We start from the raw sequence: 22949 nt of genomic DNA, 5'->3' as shown, positions 1-22949 counted from the left end.
CAACCCTCGGTTATATGATTCGTGTTATATGTCATCATATTTAAAATTCTGTATCATAAAGTCTGTCCGATTGATTTCTCTCATTTGTTTCACCCTTATTTCAACGCACTCTGAAAATATCACAGGCAAAATATTAGCGCAATCTATTTTTTGGTAAATCAGTGTCTGAACTCTGTATTTATTTGTCATAGTTTTGGAGCTGTTTTGAGCAAATAATTGCAGGTGTTTCTAAATTACAGTACATGGAATGTCCCTTGAACTTTTTAAGATCCAAATTGTCAGAAAACGTTTTAATATGGCGACTTATGTGTACTTTCTTTAAGTGCATCCTTCAGTTTGAAGCAGCTTCAACAATCAACAGTTTGAAGCAGCTTCAACAATCAACAGTTTGAAGCAGCTTCAACAATCAACAGTTTGAAGCAGCTTCAACAATCAACAGTTTGAAGCAGCTTCAACAATCAACAGCCTGGCTGCTTCCTGTGCACAGTGCCAATGTTTTGCGGAATTCACTGGTCACTGTTAACGGGTTACTGTAAGCTGGTTACTGTTAACTGGTCACTGTTAACTGGTCGCTGTTAACTGGTCACTGTTAACTAGTTACTGTTAACTGATCGTTGTTCACTGGTTGCTGTTAACTGGTCATTTAACTGGTCACTGTTAAAGGGTTACTGTTAACTGGTCACTATTAATCAGTCACTGTTAAATGGTCAGTGTTAACTGGTCACTGTACAATGTTAACCGTTAAATGGTCACTGATAACTGGTCACTGTTAACGGGTCACTCTTATATGGTTACTCGTATATGGTCTGTCTTAACTGGTCTTGTTTATTGAGAGAAAACAGTCACCAGTCCAGAAAGGTCTACATATCAGGCGTTTGTTCGATTATTATTTGTTCATTTGTTTGTGCAAGTGTTGTTTTTTGTGTTTTTACATTTAGTCAAGTTTTGACTAAATGTTTTAACATAGAGGGGGGAATCGAGACGAGGGTCGTGGTGTATGTACGTGTGTCTGTGTGTGTGTGTGTGTGTGTGTGTGTGTGTGTGTGTGTGTGTGTGTGTGTGTGTGTGTGTGTGTGTGTGTGTGTGTGTGTGTGTAGAGCGATTCAGAGTAAACTACTGGACCGATCTTAATGAACTTTTACATGAGAGTTGCTGGGCATGATATCCCCAGAAGTTTTTTTTCTTTTTTTCGATAAATGTCTTTTCTTTTCCGGCTTTTTGTAAAAGTTGAGGCGGCATTGTCACACCCTCATTTTTTAATCAAATTGATTGAAATTGTTGTAAAGCAATCTTCGACAAAGGCCGAACTTCGGTATTGTATTTCAGCTTGGTGGCTTAAACATTAATTAATGACTTTGGTCATTAACAATCTGAAAATTGTAATTACATTTTTTTTATATAAAACGATCCGAATTTACGTTCATCTTATTTTACATCATTTTCTAATTCCAAAAACATACACATATGTTATATTTGGATTAAAGACAATCTCTGAAAATTAAAAATATAAAAAATATGATCAAAATTACATTTCCAAAATCGATTTAAAAACACTTTCATCTTATTCCTTGTCGGTTCCTGATTCCAAAAACATATAGATATGATATGTTTGGATTAAAAACACGCTCAGAAAAATAAAACGAAGAGAGGTACAGAAAAGCGTGCTATGCAGCACAGCGAAACCACTACCGCGCTAAACAGGCTCGTCAGTTTCAGTCCATTTTGCATAAGCGGCGGACTACGGTCATTGTGAAAAAAAATGCAGTGCGTTCAGTTTCATTCTGTGAGTTCCACAACTTGACTAAATGTAGTAATTTCACCTTACGCGACTTGTTTTACTCTTCCAAAACGTTTGTAGCAGAAGACCCATAAGATACAGGAATGACAATCCACTTTACGAATCCTGCCCTTTGCAGGTTTGTCACACCCCTGACCACGGTGCAGATGTACCTGTCCACTGAACCACGACTACAGCTGTGGACTCTACACGACGTGGTGCAGGCAGTAGGGGAGGAGCATGGCCGTGACTTGTCTCGCATCGCGCTCTTCCCTCGTCAGTTGGAACTGGTGGAAGACTTGCCTGACCAGAACAAGGATGACGTCATCATACTTTACGGTCCACCTGGCTCAGCTAAGACTTTTCTGCTATTAATTAAGGGTGTCCTGTGGCTGAAGGAGAGGTGTAAAAAGGTCTTTGTCGTGCAGACACGTCCTACAGACGGCGCAGCTTCTGCCTTCCTTGTGGCCCATCAGCTGGAGAAGACCGCGGCACAGGGACCCAACAGCGTGCAGCTCGTCAACACGCAGGACTTCTGGGACAGCCAGAATGAGACATGGACACAGGAAGGCGAGGTGAAGTACCAGGCCTGGGTGCAACAGCTGTGTGATCACGCCAGGGACAACCCAACAGGGGCAGTGCACATATTAGCCGATGAGGCAAACTGGTGAGTATGAATGGCGTTGTAGGCTGCAAACATAATTAATATTGAGGATCTAACGATAACGTCTTTACACTACGGTGTTTGAGTCACACGAGTAATCAGTGAATCTTAAACATGACCTGTGTCCGTACGTATGGCCCGGCCCGCCGCTTGTCCGTCAACATGTGTTGGTTGGATGTTTTTACAGCAAGAGCTTTGACACTGTGCACACTTCCAGGTTTGATGATCTCCCGCTCTGACTTCAGTTTGGTCGAACTTCGTCATATTTCCAGTTCACAGATGCCGGGTCATGCTCGATTCCTAAAAAGAAATGGTACATTCACATTCTCACTGCCACCAACTGAGAAGGTTATTTCCCTTTGACAATGAATATGTTTCTCTATAAGTCCTTGTAGAATCTTAATCCACCAATAACTCCCTAACCGTGTGTTTGACTGGTCCCAATTTTTGTAAGGACCGTCTCAGGAATGTATAGAACCTGTTCACCAAGTTTGGTGACGATCGGTCCGTTCATTCTTGAGATCTATATGCGAACACAAACACACAAACAAACACATCGACCGAAACCTATACACACCCCTATACCGGGGGTGTAAAAACCTATACACACCCCTATACCAGGGGTGTAAAGACGAAGGACACGAGGGCAAGCAAACTCTTTGTTTTAGGGGATCATGAAAACAGGGGGAGGTAAGGCCCGGAAGATAAGAGTTGCGGAACTTGTTCGCAATCGTCACTACGCTGTGCATTGATCGGTGTCGGATCCCTGTAATGGCTTTGCCGTGAGGGCGTAAAACTTGAATTTCTCTCACCTGTACCTTAGACATGTTTTTTTTTTTAAAAAACTTGGGACAATGACTATTTTGATAAAAGTTTTCATGAAATGATAAGGACAAATATACGATAAAATCAACAATATGGTTTTGTTCAAAAACAGGCAAAGCATTGTTTAAAACAAATCAAGGATGACGAAAATAAAAACATGTTTGGGGTATGCATGTCTGTCACTATGAACTCCAATCAAGACAAAAGAGCTGTTCTGTGAGAAGTCTTTGCCGAGATTTATGCTTCTATAGTAGTGTTTTTGCTCAGGTGAGTCATATATTTGCGTAATAATAAGGTGGTGCGAGAAAGAATGTTCACCACTGCCGAAAAAGCCACGAACATTACCCTGAAATGTCACTAATGCGGAAACACATAGTGAAATCCTGCAAGATCTACTTTCACTTTTTCCGTGACCAGAATCTACGAATAAGACGATGTCACTCGCACAGCAATGCGTCATTACACCGATGACGCCAATGTTTTGCGTCATGCATGTAGACTTGTTTACCAGTTTTGGAAGCAGCGTCGGCCCAAAACGCTCGCTCGGAAGAAGACAAAGTTTTCTGGCATTCTTCATTTATTTACCTCTGAGCTTGTAAAAATTGATCATCAGGAATCGAAGAATGCCGACAAGGTCACCTGACAAATCGACAATTGCCGGACATCTCCGTCAGTACTCGGAAATTAGGAGTGTACCTGTTACATCGATCGCAAAACAATATTTCCCCACCTCGAGTTATTTTAAATTTTGTATCATCGTTTTGCTCTCATGGGACTTTGAAATATCACGTACTAGACTGGGAAGACTGTAATGGTGCACGATTTAGAATGCAGAAAACAATATTTTCAAATAATTTTATTCGTCGTTTTCACCACAAATTGAGCACTGTGGAAGGCGATAACGTGTGCACCTTTTCTACCTTCCCCCTTTCATTCGTGATGAACAGTCTCCTTAATCAGCTTCACATAATGTGTGTAACCGCATTTTGCCAACCCCACTAAATTGACCGTGCCCTGACCCCATGTGTTGGCATTTTTGGGGGACGAAGCTTAGAGTTATCCCCGAGTACGCTAGTACTAGGGCTCAGCAGACTTTAATTGTCCCCGTACTAGGGCTCAGCAGACTTTAATTGTCTGTGTGTGTGTGTGTGCGTGTGTGTGTGTGTGTGTGTGTGTGTGTGCGTGTGTCTGTCTGTGTGTGTATGTGTGTGTTTGTCTCGACTTAACAGCTTATTGCTGGGAAACTATCAATCAATCAATCAATATGAAGCTTATATAGCGCGTATTCCGTGGGTACAGTTCTAAGCGCTTGTCGAAGAGTTGTCAACACAGGACTAACAAAGAAACTAACATCTTCAGACGGACACGAACCCTATCACACACTAGCAAACCCTGGTAAACAAACAACTGTTTAACAACAATGTACACATCAATAGCTAGGTCAAACAAAATAATATTAAGCACAAAGAAAACACCTCTCACAGAGCACAGCACAAGAATGTCTTTTGGGGCACAGCACATCACGTCGAGCATGAAAGTCGCAGCCAGCTACGGGAAGAACTGAGTCTTCAACCTACTCTTGAACGCGTCAAGAGAGGGGCTCTGGCGAAGCTCAAGCGGCAGGGAGTTCCAGACGGAGGGGCCCGCGGAGGGAAATGCACGCTGACCAGCAGATGCGAGTTTTGAGCGAGGGATGTGGAGGTGGAGAGGGTCAGCAGCAGAACGAAGGGGACGGTCGGAGGGATGGGTGTACAGGTCCAGGGAGGATTGAAGGTATTCGGGAGCAGAGTCGTTGAAACACTTATAGACCAGAGTGGACAGTTTGTAGGAGATTCGGGTGTTGACAGGGAGCCAGTGCAAGGAGCGAAGTAGGGGGGTGATGTGGTCTCGCTTCGTCTTCCTCAACGTCAGCCTGGCAGCGGCGTTCTGGACTCGTTGTAGGCCATGAATGGATGAGGCGGGGAGGCCAGCCAGAAGGGAGTTGCAGTAGTCCAGACGACTGAAGATGAGGGAGACAACCAGCTTGACACAGGCGTCGTGGGTGAGGTAGCGACGGATGGAGGCGATGCGTCGTAGGTGGAAAAAGCAGGTCTTGATGATGAAGGAGATGTGTGTCTGCATGGAGAGAGTGGAGTCGAGAAAGACGCCAAGGCTCTTGACAGCAGGGGAGAATGGAACAGTCGCGTCATCCAGCTGGAGGTCGGTCACAGTGAGGGAAGCAATCTTCTGTCGTGTTCCAACGAGAAGGGCCTCCGTCTTCTCACTGTTCAGCTTCAGCTTGTTCTCAGTCATCCAGTTCTTGATGTCAGTGAAACAACTGGAGATGGATCCAAGGAGATCGTCAACGTCCTCCGGCTTGGCGCTGTTCTGGAGCTGCGTGTCATCGGCAAAGGAGTTGTAGTTCAGGCCGTGGCGTTCGATGACCAGGGAGAGGGGTTGGGTGTACAGGGTGAAAAGGACAGGGCCGAGGACAGATCCTTGTGGGACGCCGAAGCGGACAGGGACAGGCTGAGAAGAGAACGAATCAGTGGTGACAGTCTGAGAGCGGTTCTGGAGGTAGCTCCTAAACCAAGAGAGGGCGGTGTCGTGAATGCCGAACGTGGAACTGAGGCGATCGACGAGTAGCTGGTGGTCGATCGTGTCGAAGGCCGCGGAAAGGTCCAACAGCACAAGGGCAGAGACGAGACCGCTGTCTATTGCGTTCAGGAGGTCCGTGGTGATTCGCAGGAGCGCCGTCTCGGTGCTGTGGTGAGGGCGGTACGCTGACTGGTACACTGGCATCAGCGAGTTCCGAGACAGGTGGGCGCTCAACTGCTCCAGGATGATACGCTCCAGAAGCTTGGAGAGGAAGGGCAGGTTGGACACAGGACGGTAGTTCTTCAACTCGTTGACGTCAAGACCGGGCTTCTTGATGAGTGGGCGGACAACGGCAGACTTGAAGCAGTCGGGAACGACGCCTGTGGCCAGGGATATGTTGATGATATCTGTGATAGACGGCAGGAGCTTGTCCAGACACTTGGTGAAGAGGAAGCCTGGCAGGGGATCTAGCTCGCAGGTCTTGATGGCCGTCTTGGTGATGAGTCGCTTGACGTGGTTTTGAGTGACAGGCTGAAAGCACGTGAGGGGGGAGCCGGAGAAGGAAGGGGAGGGTGGGGACGGGACGAGGGGCTGCTGATCGAGTGTTTTCCGAAGCTTGTCAATCTTGTCCTTAAAGAACTCCGAGAATAACTCCGGGATATCCTGTGGTGGGTGAGCAGTTGGTAAGGGGGCAGCGGGGGAGGAGCCCAGGAGAGAGGACATGATGGAGAACAGCTCCCTGGATGATGAGGCGTTGACGATGCAGTCGTGGAAGCCCAGCTGAAAAAGTACCACACGATGTACTATAGTATACTATAGTAAACTATAGTAAATGTACCCTGTACTATAGTAAACTATAGTAAATGTACCATGTACTCTAGTACATATTGTAGTACATGGTACTTTGTACTATAGTACTGTGTAGTAAATGTACCCTGTACTATAGTACTTTGTGGTACAGTAGAGTACTTTGTACTTTGTACTATGGTACTTTTTAGTGAATGTACCATGTACTACAGTAGTACTATAGTACATAGTACTTTGTACTATGGTACTTTTTATTGAATGTACCCTGTACTACAGTAGTACTATAGTACCTAGTACTTTGTACTATGGTACTTTTTTGTGAATGTACCCTGTACTACAGTAGTACTATAGTACGAAGTACTTTGTACTATGGTACACTGTGGTACTTTGTACTATGGTACTTTGTACTATAGTACAACAGTACATAGTACTGCGGTACAGTATAGTAGTAATAGTATACATGCATTTTGTGTTTTTATTTTTATTGTTTTATTAATATAACTTATCAGCTAAGCATAACAATTTTGTTGTTGAAATTAAGTTGATTAAAAAACATTGTTTTTAAAATTGTGTTTGATATCACCAGTTGTGCATGTAAACGTGTTGTGTGTGTTTTTACAAGGTAGTCGTACATATAAGATTTATTATGTTTTGTGCGTGCGTGCGTGTGAATTAAGCCGTTTGTTGGAGATGACATGAGATATTTTCAAACTTGTTAACTGTGCATTTGCAAAATACACGTAGGAATACTTTGTGCTCACACACACACACACACACACCACACACACACACACACACACCACACACACACACACACAGTCACACTGACACACGCTCGCACGTGCACACACACAAACACGTGGGTACGCACATATTCACTTAGGAGAAAGGACTTTTGTAACGTCAGATGTACATAAACTGTATAGTTAGTTTTTTGTAAACAGTTAGCATAAATGTGAAATTAATATTTCATTAACGTTACCTTGGAACGCTTCTCACAAAAAAGTTTTCAAAAGAGAATTTAACAATTGCTTTAAAAGTTAAAGGATAAGGATACGATAAGGATAAGATTTTATATAGTCCTGTGAGGTTGCCCTCATGGAAATTCGGGCTGCTTTCTCCATGGGGAAAGCGAGCTGCCATACAGTATACGGCGATACCCACACATTTTGTTTCCTGCATGCGTGTATTCATGTTTCCGAGCCCTGACACTTTCGCTGTGAACTTGGGTTCTTTATCGTGTGCATGCGGCCACCGAGGAGAGTGCACGATGTTGACTCTGGGAAATAAATCCCTCGCCGAACGTGGGGATCGAACCCACGCCGATTGCGACAACTGGTTTTGAAGACAGCGCCGCTACCGACTGAGCTATTTCCCGCCCGCCCGAAACGCTTAGTAAAATGGTCTGCAGTGAAATTTTGAAACAATACCTTTTTTATGTTAAATTTAACGTTTGCCAAAATAATTCTTCATGTAGGATCAAGTGCAAAGTTCTTGGTTTGACCTGAAGTTGACTGAAGTTTGCTGTGTGTACAATATTGTTTCATTTTAAATAATTTGAGAGAGAGAGAGAAAGAGAGAGAGAGAGAGAGAGACAGAGAGAGAGACAGAGAGACAGAGAGAGACAGAGAGAGACAGAGAGAGACAGAGAGAGCGTTGTGGCATACAAGCATTACAAACAAGTGTTTTTTCACCCATGCAGAGAGGCACCCCTATTCTAATCACATCATATACACGGACATTCACACACACACACACACACACACACACACACACACACACACACACACACACACACACACACACACACACACACACACACACAATATGAGATTTAAAAAAAAAGGTTATAGAATATGTACACATCGAATGCTTAACAGAGAGAGAGAGTGAGAGAGAGAGAGAGAGAGAGAGAGAGAGAGGGAGAGAGAGAGAGAGAGAGAGAGAGAGAGAGAGAGAGAGAGAGAGAGAGAGAGAGAGAGAGATCATAATTAGCTTTATTACGTCAGGATAAAGGTTTTAGGTTTAGCCTCATCTTCCAACCTGTCCTTGCAGGCCCCCTGACCCCCACAAGGGGCTCTGCCCCTTGACCCCGCCAGAGAGAACATCCCCCTGGACCACCACTGGCAACCCCCCCCCCCCCTCTCTCCTCTTTGCCTAGTCCGCCCTGCCTTGGAACATATACAGAGAATAATTGTAAACGTAAGCAAAAGACTGCACACCCACACACACACACACACACACGCACGCACGCACACGCCGCACTCACGCCCACACGCATGCACACACACAAACCGCTGACATTCGCTTACCGAAACACACACACACACACACACACACACACACACACACACACACACACACACACACACACATATACCCCCACATCCCCCCCCCCCCACATCCCCCATACACACACATACTGCGTAAACTCACACACCATCACACACACACACACACACACACACACACACACTTGTGTGCGTTGCATATCTATGCCGGCACATGCTAAAATGAACAGAGCAGTACCTAAAAGGAACTGTAACTCATAAAATTGAATAGCTAGTAAAAACATTTAAGTTTTGGTTGAGTATATATATACATAAAATATTAGACTAGCAAAGTCATCAAACACAAGACCAAACAAAAACAAAAACAAACTGAGCCGGCTACTTTCGATACGAAGAAAGGGTTAGCATGCGAGAGTTATGTCCCTTTAAAATCGAAGAGGAGACCACTCCGAAGTAAATCAAGGGACAGCACTAGTAACTGATTTTCAACCAACGAACTTCAACTCACAAGAAAGAGTTTGCACCAGGGAGATTGGAAAAAAGCGGGCTACAACATCACGAAAGGAACCCACCAAGAGAGTGTAACCATAATTCAGAGAGCAGAAGATGGATCTGGACTGAGAAGTAAGCCTTCAAGAGTTTTCCACGTAATCATATCCAGATTCGCTCAGGAGTTATCGAGTGATTTGCAACTGTAACTGCCAAGTCATCGACTATCGAGTGAGGAGTACGTATAATTATTCTTTACAGCTCCCACAACTCTTTTTCACTATCACTGTCACTACCCGTATCCGACTAGTCCTGTGATAAATATTGTTCAATGACATATCTAGTCCTGTGATAATGATAGTTTTTAGCGTTAAACTTTTAACCTATTTGGAATCATGTTACTATTCCTGTTAGTGTACATATGCGTGCGCGAGTGTAGTATGCTTCGTATGGTATTTTTATCTGTTGTCTTATTATTTGTTTTGTCTTTTAATGTGCACCACACTGAAATTTCTCTGTATGAGATAATAAAGTATTCGTATTCGTATTCGTATTCTATTTTTGAGATTTGCAAAGTTTATATCATTGTGAGAATCTGAATCTGATACAATTACAGTGACCATTGGGCCGTCTGGTTGGTTTTTTTCTCTTTGAGTTTGAGTTTGATGTTTTTACTTTGAGTTTTACTTGTTTGTTGATTCTATCTGGATCTGGCTGCCCCACATAGTGGTGTTCGTGGGGAGTACGTGACAGAAGCGGACTATTTCGTTAACTGTTTACTTGTAAATTCCCATTTTGAAAACATGTATACATGGCTTTTTCAGATTAAAAATCTGTCGGCAATGTGGAAAAGAGGTTGAACTGGTAACAGGAACAGTGAGCTGGTTGATCAACTTGATGGCATGGCTGTACCAAATCATTCAATTGGATTCGGAACGGAACCGACAAAAACACCAATGTTTCCATTCTTCTTTGTGCTGAAAGTTTACACTGACAGGGACAACAAGTAAGTGACATTTTAAACTCTTGTCTTAAAGCCATATGTACTCGATGACTATACACGCTAATTGCTTTACCAACAGCTGGAGACATGCTAAATTAAGTTCCCTGCAAGATATTGTGGTCTAGGACCCCTTAAATGTTGAGATATTTGAATTTTTATTTTGATCTAGATCGTCCTATTTATAGATTTGCCAACAGAGGGAACGTTGACGCAAGGGAAATAACTCCGCGTCTTTGTTGACATCCTCACTTTTTCAGAGGCTAGAACAAGCTGTAATGCATGTATATGGTCCGCGCATGGCGACATATCGTCATTACATGGTCTTATGGTGCGTTTGACATCGATTATGGGCAAACTACCCTTTGTAAACACGGGAGCGCGTACATATGCCTTTAAATTACCCGTACCACTTGTATAACACACACACTGACACACACACACACACACTGACACACACACACATATTTAAACATCAAGTTTTTCTGTTCACTTTCAGTGATGGACGGCCTATCTGGTGGCCTGTAATTATTCCAGTGTCTTGGGGGCACAAGAGGCAAAACTGTTTGATGTTACTTTTTGTGTTTTTATTTCTGCATGCTTTATTTGGATTACTAGAAAACCTCTTTTTATTCCTTTGTGCAAATCTATTTGACCTTTATTCTTTTACTTTTACTTTTAGTGAAAAACAAAACTGCCTGAGTTGGTGGGGAAGCTTCTGGACTCCAGGTAAAAAAAACAGTCGGCAGGGTGATGACAGATGGCTGTACCAATGAGTCATTCAGATAGAAAAGGAAGCAGACACCAAGGATTCCATTCTCTGTGCTGAAATTGTGAAAAGTTGTACTCTTTAACCAGTAAGTAAATTATTAACAACAAATTATAAAATTTCATTTCAAATTTAATGTAATTTGCAATACGGTACTAGCATAGCTGAATTTGGTATTTATGATCCACTTTTGTGTAATGTTTGCAACACACACACATACATTCAAATATAAACTGCGTCTGAATCAGTGATGGACATTTCTTGTTTGATTCACTGTCTTGGAGTTTGATCAAATTTTCAAACAAATTTTGCTTTTCTTGGGTGTGTGTTTGTTTTTGTTTAGCCCTTAATTGTGATGCACAGACAGACACACACACTTAAAGACACACTCACTTTTAGGACCTTGCTTTTTTCATATTTTCTGTGAATAACCTTTGTGAATCATCAATCAACGGCCTTTTTAAGACACCCAGGGGTCCTTTTTAAGGCCTATTTTTCTCAGATATTTTGAGGTCTAACAAGGGGAGTTCCACTGTATGAGCAAGCCTTAGTTCTATGTTTAAGTATAACAATGGGTGAAGTGCATCTGACTTTATATTTGTCATATCATTTTAAAAGCCCCTAAAAAGTTTTGTTGATCATCATTCTAAAAATACAGTCATGAAATTTCTGGCTGGATACTCAGTCCTCTCTTGTGTTACAGATGCTGTGAAGCGACAGGAGGTGCTCCTTCAGCAGATAAGGACAACAACAAAGAGTTTTGTATCACTTTATGGAACTTGTTATATCTTTCAGGGTCCTAAATGGAGGGTTTCACTGGAGCAGTGACTGTTGGACAACAAGTGCAGGGTGTGTTTGGACCTCCTGGATCAACATGTGTGCAGAACTGCTTAGGGCTTGAACTTCATGGGTGTGTGTAGGAAATTTCATATTAGATTTTGATATTAACATATTCCTGTGGTGCTATATAATTTAAATTATATGAGTAAATGAATATGTCTGTATGAATGTACGTATTTGCTGTGTCATTGTGGCATAGATATATAGACCTATAGCAATAACAAGACATACATGCTGTGAATATATGCTTTTATGCTCTCCTTGTACAAATCTGAATTAACTGAAATTTTTCTTAATGGCCAAGCACAGCCAGTTCTTTTTGACCTTTACATAGGGCCACAGTCAGAGATTGTAGAGTACACAGAGACCATTCATACTTCTTTGCGCTAAGGTAGGACTGCAGGTTATGTTTTTATCACGGCTTTGTCAACATACTGTCATTTCTGTCCGGCTGACAGTGCTGCAAACATTCATTGGATTGAAAATGTGTTTGTTATTGTTTGTGAACATCCTTTTTTAAAAGACCTGGAAAAAAGCCCCAGAACAGATTATATAATACATAATAATATGTAATTGAATTTAAATTTTCTTTTCAAATCAGTGTCTTTTTACAAACTAGCCTTTGTTATTTTTGTGAGTTTAAGTCAGATATCAACACATACTGAATGCATAGTTCAGTCTTAGAGTGGGAGAATGTTTGAGGCTTAAATTGCTTTTGACAACAACAAAAGTTCCCGGTTGAATCGAGAAGCTCCCCCAAAATAATGTTATTACACATGCCTAAAGCCAGCATAGTGCAAGCAGATTTATTTGTGTATGTGCTTGTATGTACAAAGACAGATAATTTGTACAAGTGTTGGCTCTTCATTTTTAATTATTTTTTCAGGATCCTTGGGGGGTTCCACTGTATCTGTGACTTTAGGACAACATATCGAGTTCTGGTGGTTTTTTGACCTAATGGATCAACATATGTGCAGACCTGCTGAGTGCTTGAGGTAAATTGGTGCATTTAGATATATATTGTTTTGCCTACCTGAGAGATACCACCCATGTGTCATGATGTGATAAATGAACCATCTCTTCACAGGCGTGTCTATCATGTAAATGAGGTTGGTTCAAACAACATGTCTGTCAGGGATGTCATTTTCCATTGCTTATGCAAAATCTCCGAGACAAACTTCATTCTCAAAACACTCGCGAGAAAATGGCAAGCCCAAACGTGTTACGAGAATGACTTTGCATCTGTGACTTTGTAATCATGAGCAGTGGAATATATAAGGTCCCTGCCAGACCAGCTTGCCATGACCTCAATGATATGCCCATATGTGCGTGTATGGTTTAGTTACTACATGGGTTATCTCTCCGGTACGTAGGAATTGAAAACAGAATACTTCATGGCTTGCTGTGTGGCACCAGATTTACACTTACTGCTTTTCAAATATTGAAATATTCACGACGGGCGCATTGTACACGCAAGCACAAGACCAAGTGCGCACGGAAAAGATCCTGTAAACCATGTGGGAGTTCGGTGGGTTATAGAAACACGAAAATACCCAGCATGCCTCCCCCGAAATTGGCGTATGCTGCCTGAATGGCGGCCATACACGTAAAAATCCACATGAGTGAACGTGGGAGTCTTAAGCCCATGAACGAAGAAACAGAAGAAGAAAAAATATTCACTTTTACTTGTGTAAACCCAGTAACACACAGTAGGCTATGTAGTGTTCTCTATTTGTATCATTGAAACGCTTCTGTCCCGTCAATCACACTTTAAATTGCCTTATATTTTGGATGACATATGCCACCCCTTTGGTATTCCACTGATAATAGTTTAATGTTTTAGCTAAATAGTTTCAGCTAATCGCTATGGAGTATGCAAACACTGGAATTATATGCGATGAAACACTCAAGCTGCTTTCTCTTGCTTACAGCTGAGAGCAGCACTGTAGCTCAGTGACTGTCGGGTGGAGGATCCAATTCTGCCTGTTTCCGACATAATGGATCAACATGAGTGCAGACCTGCTGAGCGCCTTATCTTCTTGGGTGTGTATAGATGTATATACATTAAAGGCACAGTAAGCCTCCCGTAAACCATCACAGAGCTCCCCGAGCGTCTACATACAGTACAAGCATACTTCCATTTGAACGCTCACCGAACGGGAACATCCTGGCTGCTTTCTGTCGAGCGTGAAAAATTTTCAAAGAATTTATTTTCGTGGACTTGGTCCTCTACAACAATGGCGCCTCGTTTTGGTGCTGGACGGCTGTTATGAATATTCAATACCGGAAATCACGCCCGGACAGTAAGCCTCCCGTAAACCATCACAGATACTGTCAGGCTTTTACACACAGTACAAACACCCTTCCATTTGAACGCTCACCAAACGGGAATATCCTAGGTGCCCTACGTAAAGAGCGAGCAATTTTTAAAGAATTAATTTTGCCGATTGAACTCAGGTCAAAAATGAGTTACTTCCCTTCGGGTCTCATTCTATCGATGTAAACTGGCGATAGCCGTGGATCGATGATTATCAGAATGTTTTTGGACCGTGATGCGTTTTTGCGCTAGACCTAACTTTTAAAATCTAAATAATAAATTGACAGCTTGTCACACAAACATTCTTTAATCATAAAAGAATTCTTTTTTCATCAAGACAAGATCAGTACAATTCGAAGTTGTGAAAGTTTGAAAAAAGAAAAGCCCGGAAGCAGGGTCACGCAAGGGTCGTAGCAGACGGCGGTTTATGCATATATCACCGTTCCTCTCAACAGTCAAAAACCATTGCTAGAGTTTTGGTGAACCACAGCCGTTTGTTTCGTGCATAAAAACGTGCTATTGTAGATAAGCTCACATGGAGTCGCATTCAAATGACTAACTGACGACTACATTGTGAAAAAAGGGAAACTGGATCACACTGGTTCACGATGGCTCAGGGGTAAGATAAACCACGCAAAAATAAATTATTTGAAAATTGTTCGCTCTTTATGGAGGGCACCTAGGATGTTCTCAATCGGTGAGTGTTTAAATGAAAGGGTGTTTGTACTGTAGTCTGTGTGTAAAAGCCTGACCGTATCTGTGATGGTTTACGGGAGGCTTACTGTGCCTTCAATTGTATTCATAAATTCACACACACACACACACACACACACACACACACACACATACTGACAAAGACATTCATGCCTGCACACACGCAAGGACAAACATACACGCACCAGCACGTTTCAAACCCCCACCACCACCACCGTCTCAGTCGGTGCAGCTGTTTCGGAGCCTTTAGTCATCATAATACACACACAGACGGACACAACTTTTAAAAGTTAGATATATATGCACTAAAAGCCACGGCACTTTAAGTTAGGTTTCATTATCATTCTCTTAAAGTTTGGCCCTCTTTGCTTCAGTCTGCATGCTTTCTCATAGTCATACTGCTGTGTCATTGCAGGTTTCATTCCATGCTCTGGTGTGGGTGTCATAAGCAAGAGAGCCTCCTGTTCACTTCCAGCAGATGACTGCATGGTGAAGGACCTTGATACCACTTACAGACGTCAAAGCAGCTAGCTAGATGCCATTGGAGAACAACCAAAACTATTCAGCGGGTGCCATCGGCGAACATAAATACAAGTTACAGAACAGGAAAGCAGATATCACTGGCAAAGGGAACCGGACAGCAGCTACAATAAACTTAATCAGATGCCTGTAGCAAATAATCTGGACACCAATCACAAATCAAACAGATGTGGAGGACAGAGAACATTTCATGTGATTATTGCCACATATATAACCCTGTTTTGAAAAAAAGGGACATAACACCACACTATATACTTTCTGGTTGCATGCTGAAAACTCTCCATTGGACATTTAGTGAGTTTTGACTCACCAGGTCAGGAGAATGTCACTGATGGGGAGCATAATTAGGCTGACTTACAATGGGTAGACAGAATTGAACATTGTTGTTTTCTTGCATGGTTTTCGGGATAGACTTTACAAAGTTAACATACTGCTATGGTTTGATCAATTTCAAACATGACCACATTTGGCATTTTTTCAAAACCACATTTTTGACAAATATCAAGGATGTGTTGCGAAAGCATGTGTTCTTATTTTTCTGAAATGTTTTGAAAGCTAGATTTTTGATACTTTACAGGCTATTGAAGTTGGATGACCTGTAGATGTGACCCATGTAAAATTGACCCTCATAAACTTTTAAGTTCACAGAAAATAATAATAATAACAGAGAAATTTTGAATGTGTTTGAAGCAAGATCGTTGTAACTCAATAACCCCCCGCGGGTTAGGGGGAAGAATCTACCCGATGCTCCCCAGCATGCCGTAAGAGGCGACTAACGGATTCTGTTTCTCCTTTTACCCTTGTTAAGTGTTTCTTGTATAGAATATAGTCAATTTTTGTAAAGATTTTAGTCAAGCAGTATGTAATAAATGTTAAGTCCTTTGTACTGGAAACTTGCATTCTCCCAGTAAGGTCATATATGGTACTACGTTGCAAGCCCCTGAAGCAAATTTTTGATTAGTGCTTTTGTGAACAAGAAACAATTGACAAGTGGCTCTATTCCATCTCCCCCCTTTCCCCATCGCGATATAACCTTGAATGGTTGAAAACGACGTTAAACACCAAATAAAGAAAGAAAGTAACTCAATAACTTTATCTGTGTAAGGTCACACACATACAGGGTTAGATGACATCAAGTCAGCTTGATAGTTTGCATTATTCAAGTTCAGATTGGGGTAGAGTTCTGGTCAATAATAGGGACAATCATTGTCTCCTTTGATTGTTCAGAGTTTTCATGTACTGATGTATGCATGGTCACTTTCAAAGCTAATCATAGAAATTTAACTTGGCTGTAGGGGAGATAATTTTGATAAAATATGTGTTGTGCTAAAGATGAATTCCCACAAAGAAGAGTGCTATAATAAATCTGTTTTGTGCATAATATTGTTACTTGTTCTGGTTAACAGGGTTATAAAAAATTGCATTAAAACTGTTTCTGCATTGGGACATTTACCAAAAATCAACAGCTTGGTTACTCACTGTGCAAGATGGACACCTTATTTAAAATTATTATTTAATTGTGTCTTTTACATGTAAGTGGATATTTTAAAATGTTCTTACATAAGTTTGACTATTAATGCTCTGCCAAAAAATGAAAATAAAATTTAAAACATGTGATGAACCTTTACTTTCCTACCAAATGTGACAGATTGACTGCAGCGAGTGGCCTGATCGTGCACACACACATTCAATTCACACAAAACAATTGATTCAGCAAAAATTGGGGCCACATTTACATCCAGTGCAATTTTTAAGGCTATGGTAATTTTTCAAGAAAGTACTGCAGTATACTATAGTAAACTGTAGTAAAAGTACTATAGTACAAAATCTACAGCAACAAAAGTACCACACTGTACTATAGTAAACTATAGTAAAAGTACTATAGTACAAATGTACCACGCCAAAAGTACCACGCTGTACTATAGTAAACTATAGTACAAGTACTATAGTACAAATGTACTACTACGGAAATACCACGCTGTACTACACTTTACTCTAGTAAACTAGAGTACGTGTACTCTAGTAAACTATAGTTTACTATAGTATACTATAGTATACTATAGTACATTTTGGCAAAAAAGTGCTCAAAATACTATAGTACATTTAACTGTACTATAGTTTACTGTAGTATACTATAGTACATTTACCACAATGTACTATAGTACACACTAATGTATTGTACTATAGTACTTTTGTACTATAGTTTACTATAGTACTAGTACTATAGTAAACTATGGTACACCATAGTACAATTCAATGTACCATAGTACTTGTACTATAGTAAACTATAATATACCATAGTACAATTCAATGTACCATAGTACTTGTACTATAGTAAACTATAGTATACCGTAGTACTTTTACTATAGTATACTATAGTACATAGTGTGGTACTTTTTTACTTGGGAGTGCTCGATCTTGGCAGCAGTGATGGCTTGCGTGACTCGATGCACCGCATCCCTGAGAATCTGCTTATGAACCTCCAGGCCAGAGTGTCGCCATGCACGCTCCGTTCGCCGTCTCTCGATCTTGGCGGCTGTGATGTCCTCAGAGAACCAGGGGGCCGGCTGTCGCTCAGAGACTGCGCATAGGGATGGCGGGGCGTGTTTGTCGAGGAGCTGGCGCAGAGTCAAGCTGAAGAAATGGGCGGGGTCAGTGGACGGGTCTCGCTGGGCAAGCAGCAGGGCAGCTTCGTCTCCAAAAGCATCTGTCTCAATGTCTCGTAGCTTGCGACGTGTGACCATCTTCCGCTTCTGTGCTGGCTTGGTGATGTTGACGAGGAAGTTGATGGCGGTGTGGTCGGAGACAAGATGGTCGTTGGCGACGAGGCTGGAGACCAGATTGTCCGAGGGTCGAATGACAATCCAATCCAGGATGTGGCCACGGGAGTGGGAGGGAAAAGGAACTACCTGGTCCACGTGACACTGTAGCTGTCCAACAGCGCACGGGCCCGCTTGGTGTCAGCGTTGGCAGGGCAGTCCCAGTGGATGTTAAAGTCACCGAGGACGATGGCGCTATGGGACGTCACGTTGTAGTGGTCGAGGGCTTGGGAGAACTCGTCGAAGAAAGTAGAGTCCTTCAGCTTGTTCTTGGTGTTAGGGGGAGGGCGATATATACACAGGAAGGTGAGGGTGGTGGTGGTGGCGACCGTCATCTCCACAGCTTCGAAGGTGGTGTGGGGGAAGGGGAGGCTGTCCGAGAAGGACGCTGCAGCATGCATGTGGTCCTTGTAGACGACGGCGATGCCTCCACCACGCCCAGCCGGGCGGGGGAAGGAGGCTGTCTTGTACCCTGCGGGGGTCAGCTGCTTGATCTTGGGGTCATCACCAGGTCGCAGTTCGTTCAAAAGTTGACACACTAACTTGATAATAGGTCCGATTGATCGTATTAAAACTTCATAATGTTACCTGGGACCTAAATGCGAAATAAACCACAAAAAAAAGATTTGGCGGTGGGAGGAATTCGCGGTGCAACAGCCAGCCAGGCAGTCTGATAGAACGGTGCAAGGTCTCGGCCAACCAAAACTATGGCATACAGTGGCATACTCGTAGCAAAGCCGCCGAATGGTACCGTAAACCAAGAATAGTGACGTAATTACGTCACGGTCGAAAGTCTTTGACGTCAATGCCTCCCTGTAGTCTTTTTCTCTCGCGCGGTGTGTGTGTGTGTGTGTGTTCATTTTGTGCACATGTGTTAGTGTTACTGTTTGTGTGTGTGTGTGTGTGTGTGTGTGTGTGTGTGCGTGCATGAGTCTGTACTCGTGTGTGTGTGTGTGTGTGTGTGTGTGTGTGTGTGTGTGTGTGTGTGTGTAAGAAAGAAAGAGAGAGAGGGAGGGATTGAGGGAGAGAGTGTGTGTGTGTGTGTGTGTGTGTGTGTGTGTGTGTGTGTGTGTGTGTGTGTGTGTGTGTGTGTGTGTGTGTGTGTGTGTGTGTGTGTGTGTGTGTGAATGTCTGAAGAGTACTCGGGTCCAGCGCGAGCGTTTTTTTCTTTTCTTACCTTGGTCCTTGCTACTCACAGGACATCAAAAGCAAATTAGTCTTTGACGTCATGTTTCTTGGAATGATACGACGTCATGTTTGCATTCGTATAAATTAGCATAGTTATTCTTTCTTTTTCCTCTCTGTTCAGCAACCCAGCTTTTTTCAAAACAAATTACCTTTTTTTCTGGTAAATTTTCGAGCGATTATGTTGACAGTCTTCAAAAGTCATGTGCGTTCTATCGGAGAACGTGAACACAAATATTCAAAAGGTCAAATCGAAAAGGTTGCGCAAAACACAACATTGACAGTATGTGTTACCACTTTTCAAACGGCTATATCTTTTGAACCCGTGAAAGAATGTGTCTGAATATTCGCACCAATTTAGCGGAACACTCGCTTGTTGAGCCTGTCAAGTTGCTTACATGTCACATTTGTCTCTAGGGAGTTACGGACGTTTACAAAATGTTAACGAAAAGCCGTTACAACGTCCATTCGGAATGTTCGTTTGCTTTTAGGATTGGTATGCTCATAGAGAGGGGTTTGTGTCATCATTCTCTGAAATTTGAAGAAGGTGTTCCGTCTTGTTCATTTTGTATTGCATATCAGCTGCGGCTACCTATCAAAAACACCTACAAAACTTCCGTTTTCTGGCTGTTTTTCAAAGGTGTGGTTGCTTTTTTTAACACGCTTGATCACCCTGACCGCGTGGCGGATTTAGACATTATCGATATGCCCAGTGAGGTAAGACTTCAAAGAATTTCGCTAATGTAAAAAAGGTGAAATATTGGTCAGTTTTGGCAAACCGTTTTGGCGGTTCAAAGTGAATTGAGGGTAGATGTGTTCTGGCACATGTGACGTCATTCCCAAATAATGATCAAGTGCAATAAAACCATTTTTGAGCAGAAGAGAAACCGATCTTCAAATGCACATACATTTCTTACCCAAATACTGCGGTATAACATCAAAGCCACACTCTTGAATAAATATCCTTAACTTTTTGTGCTCAGTGTATCTCCCTGTAAGTCTATCTGTCTCTCGTTCTCTGTATCTGTGTGTATCTGTCTCATCCTCTCAATCTCGCTCTCTCTCCCTCTCTCTCTCCCTCTCTCTCTCTCTCTGCGTGTTTGTGTTTGCATGAAAAGCTATTTTGGGATGCGGCTGTTCTCGCAAAACGAAGTAACTCGGACAAGGTGAGAAAGTTGTTTTTCTTGATTCGAATTAAGGGTTATAAGTGACCGACAAAAGATCTATGCCACCTTACGAAGTTCTTTCTCTTCGCATTATAGAATTTGCCCCCCCCCCCCCCTATTCCCCCCAATATCAATGTTTTCCTTTTGAATTCCCTCCGTCAGCACCCACGCTCTCCCTCTCAATCCCCTCTCATACTCTACGTCCGTCTGTCTGTCCGTTCGCCTGTTTATCTCTCTATTTCTCCGTTCGCGCGCCTGTGTGTGTGTGTGTGTGTGTGTGTGTGTGTGTGTGTGTGTGTGTGTGTGTGTGTGTGTGTGTGAATGAGAGACAGAGAGACAGAGAGACAGAGAGAGATATAGAGAGAGAGACAGAGACAGATAGAGAGAGACATAGAGAGAGAGAGAGAGAGAGAGAGAGAGAGAGAGAGAGAGAGAGAGAGAGAGTATGTCTCCCCCTTCTCCAACCTCCCCATCGCAATGAACTATTATGTTTTGGCGATTAAACTGTATGAGTTATCTCTCTCTCTCTCTCTCTCTCTCTCTCTCTCTCTCTCTCTCTCTCTCTCTCTCTCTCTCTCTCTCTCTCTCGCTCTCTCTCTCTCTCTCTCTATTTTCCTAAACAATTCAAACAGGCTAAAGTGATTCCTCTCTTTAAATCAGGAGATACAACAAATCCTTTGAATAATAGACCAATATCAATTCTATCAATCAGTTCAAAGCCTCCTGAAACATATTAATAAACGTCATCCTTTCTCACTTTGAGAACAATAAATTGATCCATGATAATCAATCAGGTTTTAGGCAAAAACACTCATGTCAAACAGCGCTTATTAGTTTAGTAGACCAATGGCTGACAAACATTAATAATAATCAGTTCTGTGCTGCTCTATTTGTTGACTTTGCTAAAGCTTTTGACCTAATTGACCATAAACTCCTTATCAAAAAGCTTGAGATTTATGGAATTGCAACAGATTCCATAAACATTTTAACATCTTTCCTGTCAGACAGACAGCAAAGTACTTATCTGAAACAATCATACTCTTGAAAGCAAACAGTAAGATTTGGAGTACCACAATGTTCTATTCTTGGTCCATTAATATTTTCTATATATATAAACGACCTACCTCTATTTGTAAAATGCATGTGTGAACTATTTGCAGATGATACTACAATTCATTCTAGTCACCAAGATCTTAATAAACTAGCAAATATATCCTCCAAGAAAACATTGAACGATTACTTGAATGGTCAGAACTAAATCATATGTCACTGAATCCAAATAAAACTAAATGCATGCTACTTACCACGAGGCAAAAAAGACAAAATCTAACATCTAAATTTCCGACATTGCTAATACGAAATCAAGATGTTACCGAAGTTGATAGCCATAAAGTCTTGGGAATAACTATTGACAATAACCTGTCTTGGTCAAAACATGTAGATACACTTTGTAAAAACACATCCAAAAAAATATTTCAGTTATCAAAAATCAAACACTTTCTAGACCTTCGCACAAGAAAACTGTTTTTTCAGGCACATATTCAGTCAGCTATTGACTATGCGTCGACAGTGTGGGACTCTGCAAGTGCAAATACTTTGAAACACTTAAGCAGTTTACATGTAGCCAAGTGGCGTACACAGTCTTTTTGTGTAATTATCTCCTGCCCGACCCAGTTGCCTCCCCTGTCTATTATCTTCCCCTGACCCAAGTTGTGTCTCCCGCTAGGATTGTTGTGTGTTTACTATCGTAGGGTAGACTCTTGACCGGATTCCTTTCTAACCTCTTATCTCAGATTTAGGTGGTCGTTATGTAATGTGCCGCCAGCCTGTCTGGGTAATCGTTGGACGGCGTTTTGTCAAGTGGGTGTCATTTCTTTTGACAGGGTACATCATAGAAGATGCCAGGTGGCTTGGAGGTTTTAGTCTCTTACCCCCCCCCCCCCTTCTTTGTAACTGGTTGTAATCTAATGAGCCTTATCCGGTGTGCGTAATATTTCCGGTGTGCACGGCAGACAGGCCCCTCTTCCCCCTTCAGCTAGTGTAACTACTTGTAATATTTTCGGTGTGTGACACCTCTGTAACGATTTCTGCCTCTTTAACGATCCCTTTCATTTGGCAGGCAATCTTAAGTAGAACGCCCCCCGTTGTCTGACACCTAGGTAGCCTCCC

The 22949-nt window shown here is 42.2% G+C and overlaps 1 protein-coding gene and 1 long non-coding RNA gene across 3 annotated transcripts in view; both read left to right on the top strand.

The window, feature by feature from the left end:
• LOC138950000 (uncharacterized) overlaps positions 1-22949 on the top strand; it is a 276950-nt gene that overhangs the window by 143722 nt on the left and 110279 nt on the right. Inside the window, exon 4 of the mRNA XM_070321780.1 lies at positions 1917-2444. Within this exon, the coding sequence (XP_070177881.1) occupies positions 1917-2444 (528 nt within the window). The remainder of the gene's footprint in view (positions 1-1916; positions 2445-22949) is intronic.
• On the top strand, positions 9266-17225 carry LOC138951063 (uncharacterized). 2 transcript variants are annotated; one of them, XR_011450967.1, is made up of 7 exons: positions 9266-9668; positions 10255-10436; positions 11113-11287; positions 11995-12109; positions 12926-13034; positions 13971-14082; positions 15486-17225. It is a non-coding gene; the product is annotated as an uncharacterized lncRNA (long non-coding RNA). The 2 variants fall into 2 exon arrangements; XR_011450968.1 differs by having other exon boundaries at positions 9267-9565.

Source organism: Littorina saxatilis, linkage group LG16 (genome assembly GCF_037325665.1).
Source record: "Littorina saxatilis isolate snail1 linkage group LG16, US_GU_Lsax_2.0, whole genome shotgun sequence".
Classification (NCBI taxonomy): domain Eukaryota; kingdom Metazoa; phylum Mollusca; class Gastropoda; order Littorinimorpha; family Littorinidae; genus Littorina; species Littorina saxatilis.
This window is presented reverse-complemented; position numbering and strand designations above follow the sequence as displayed.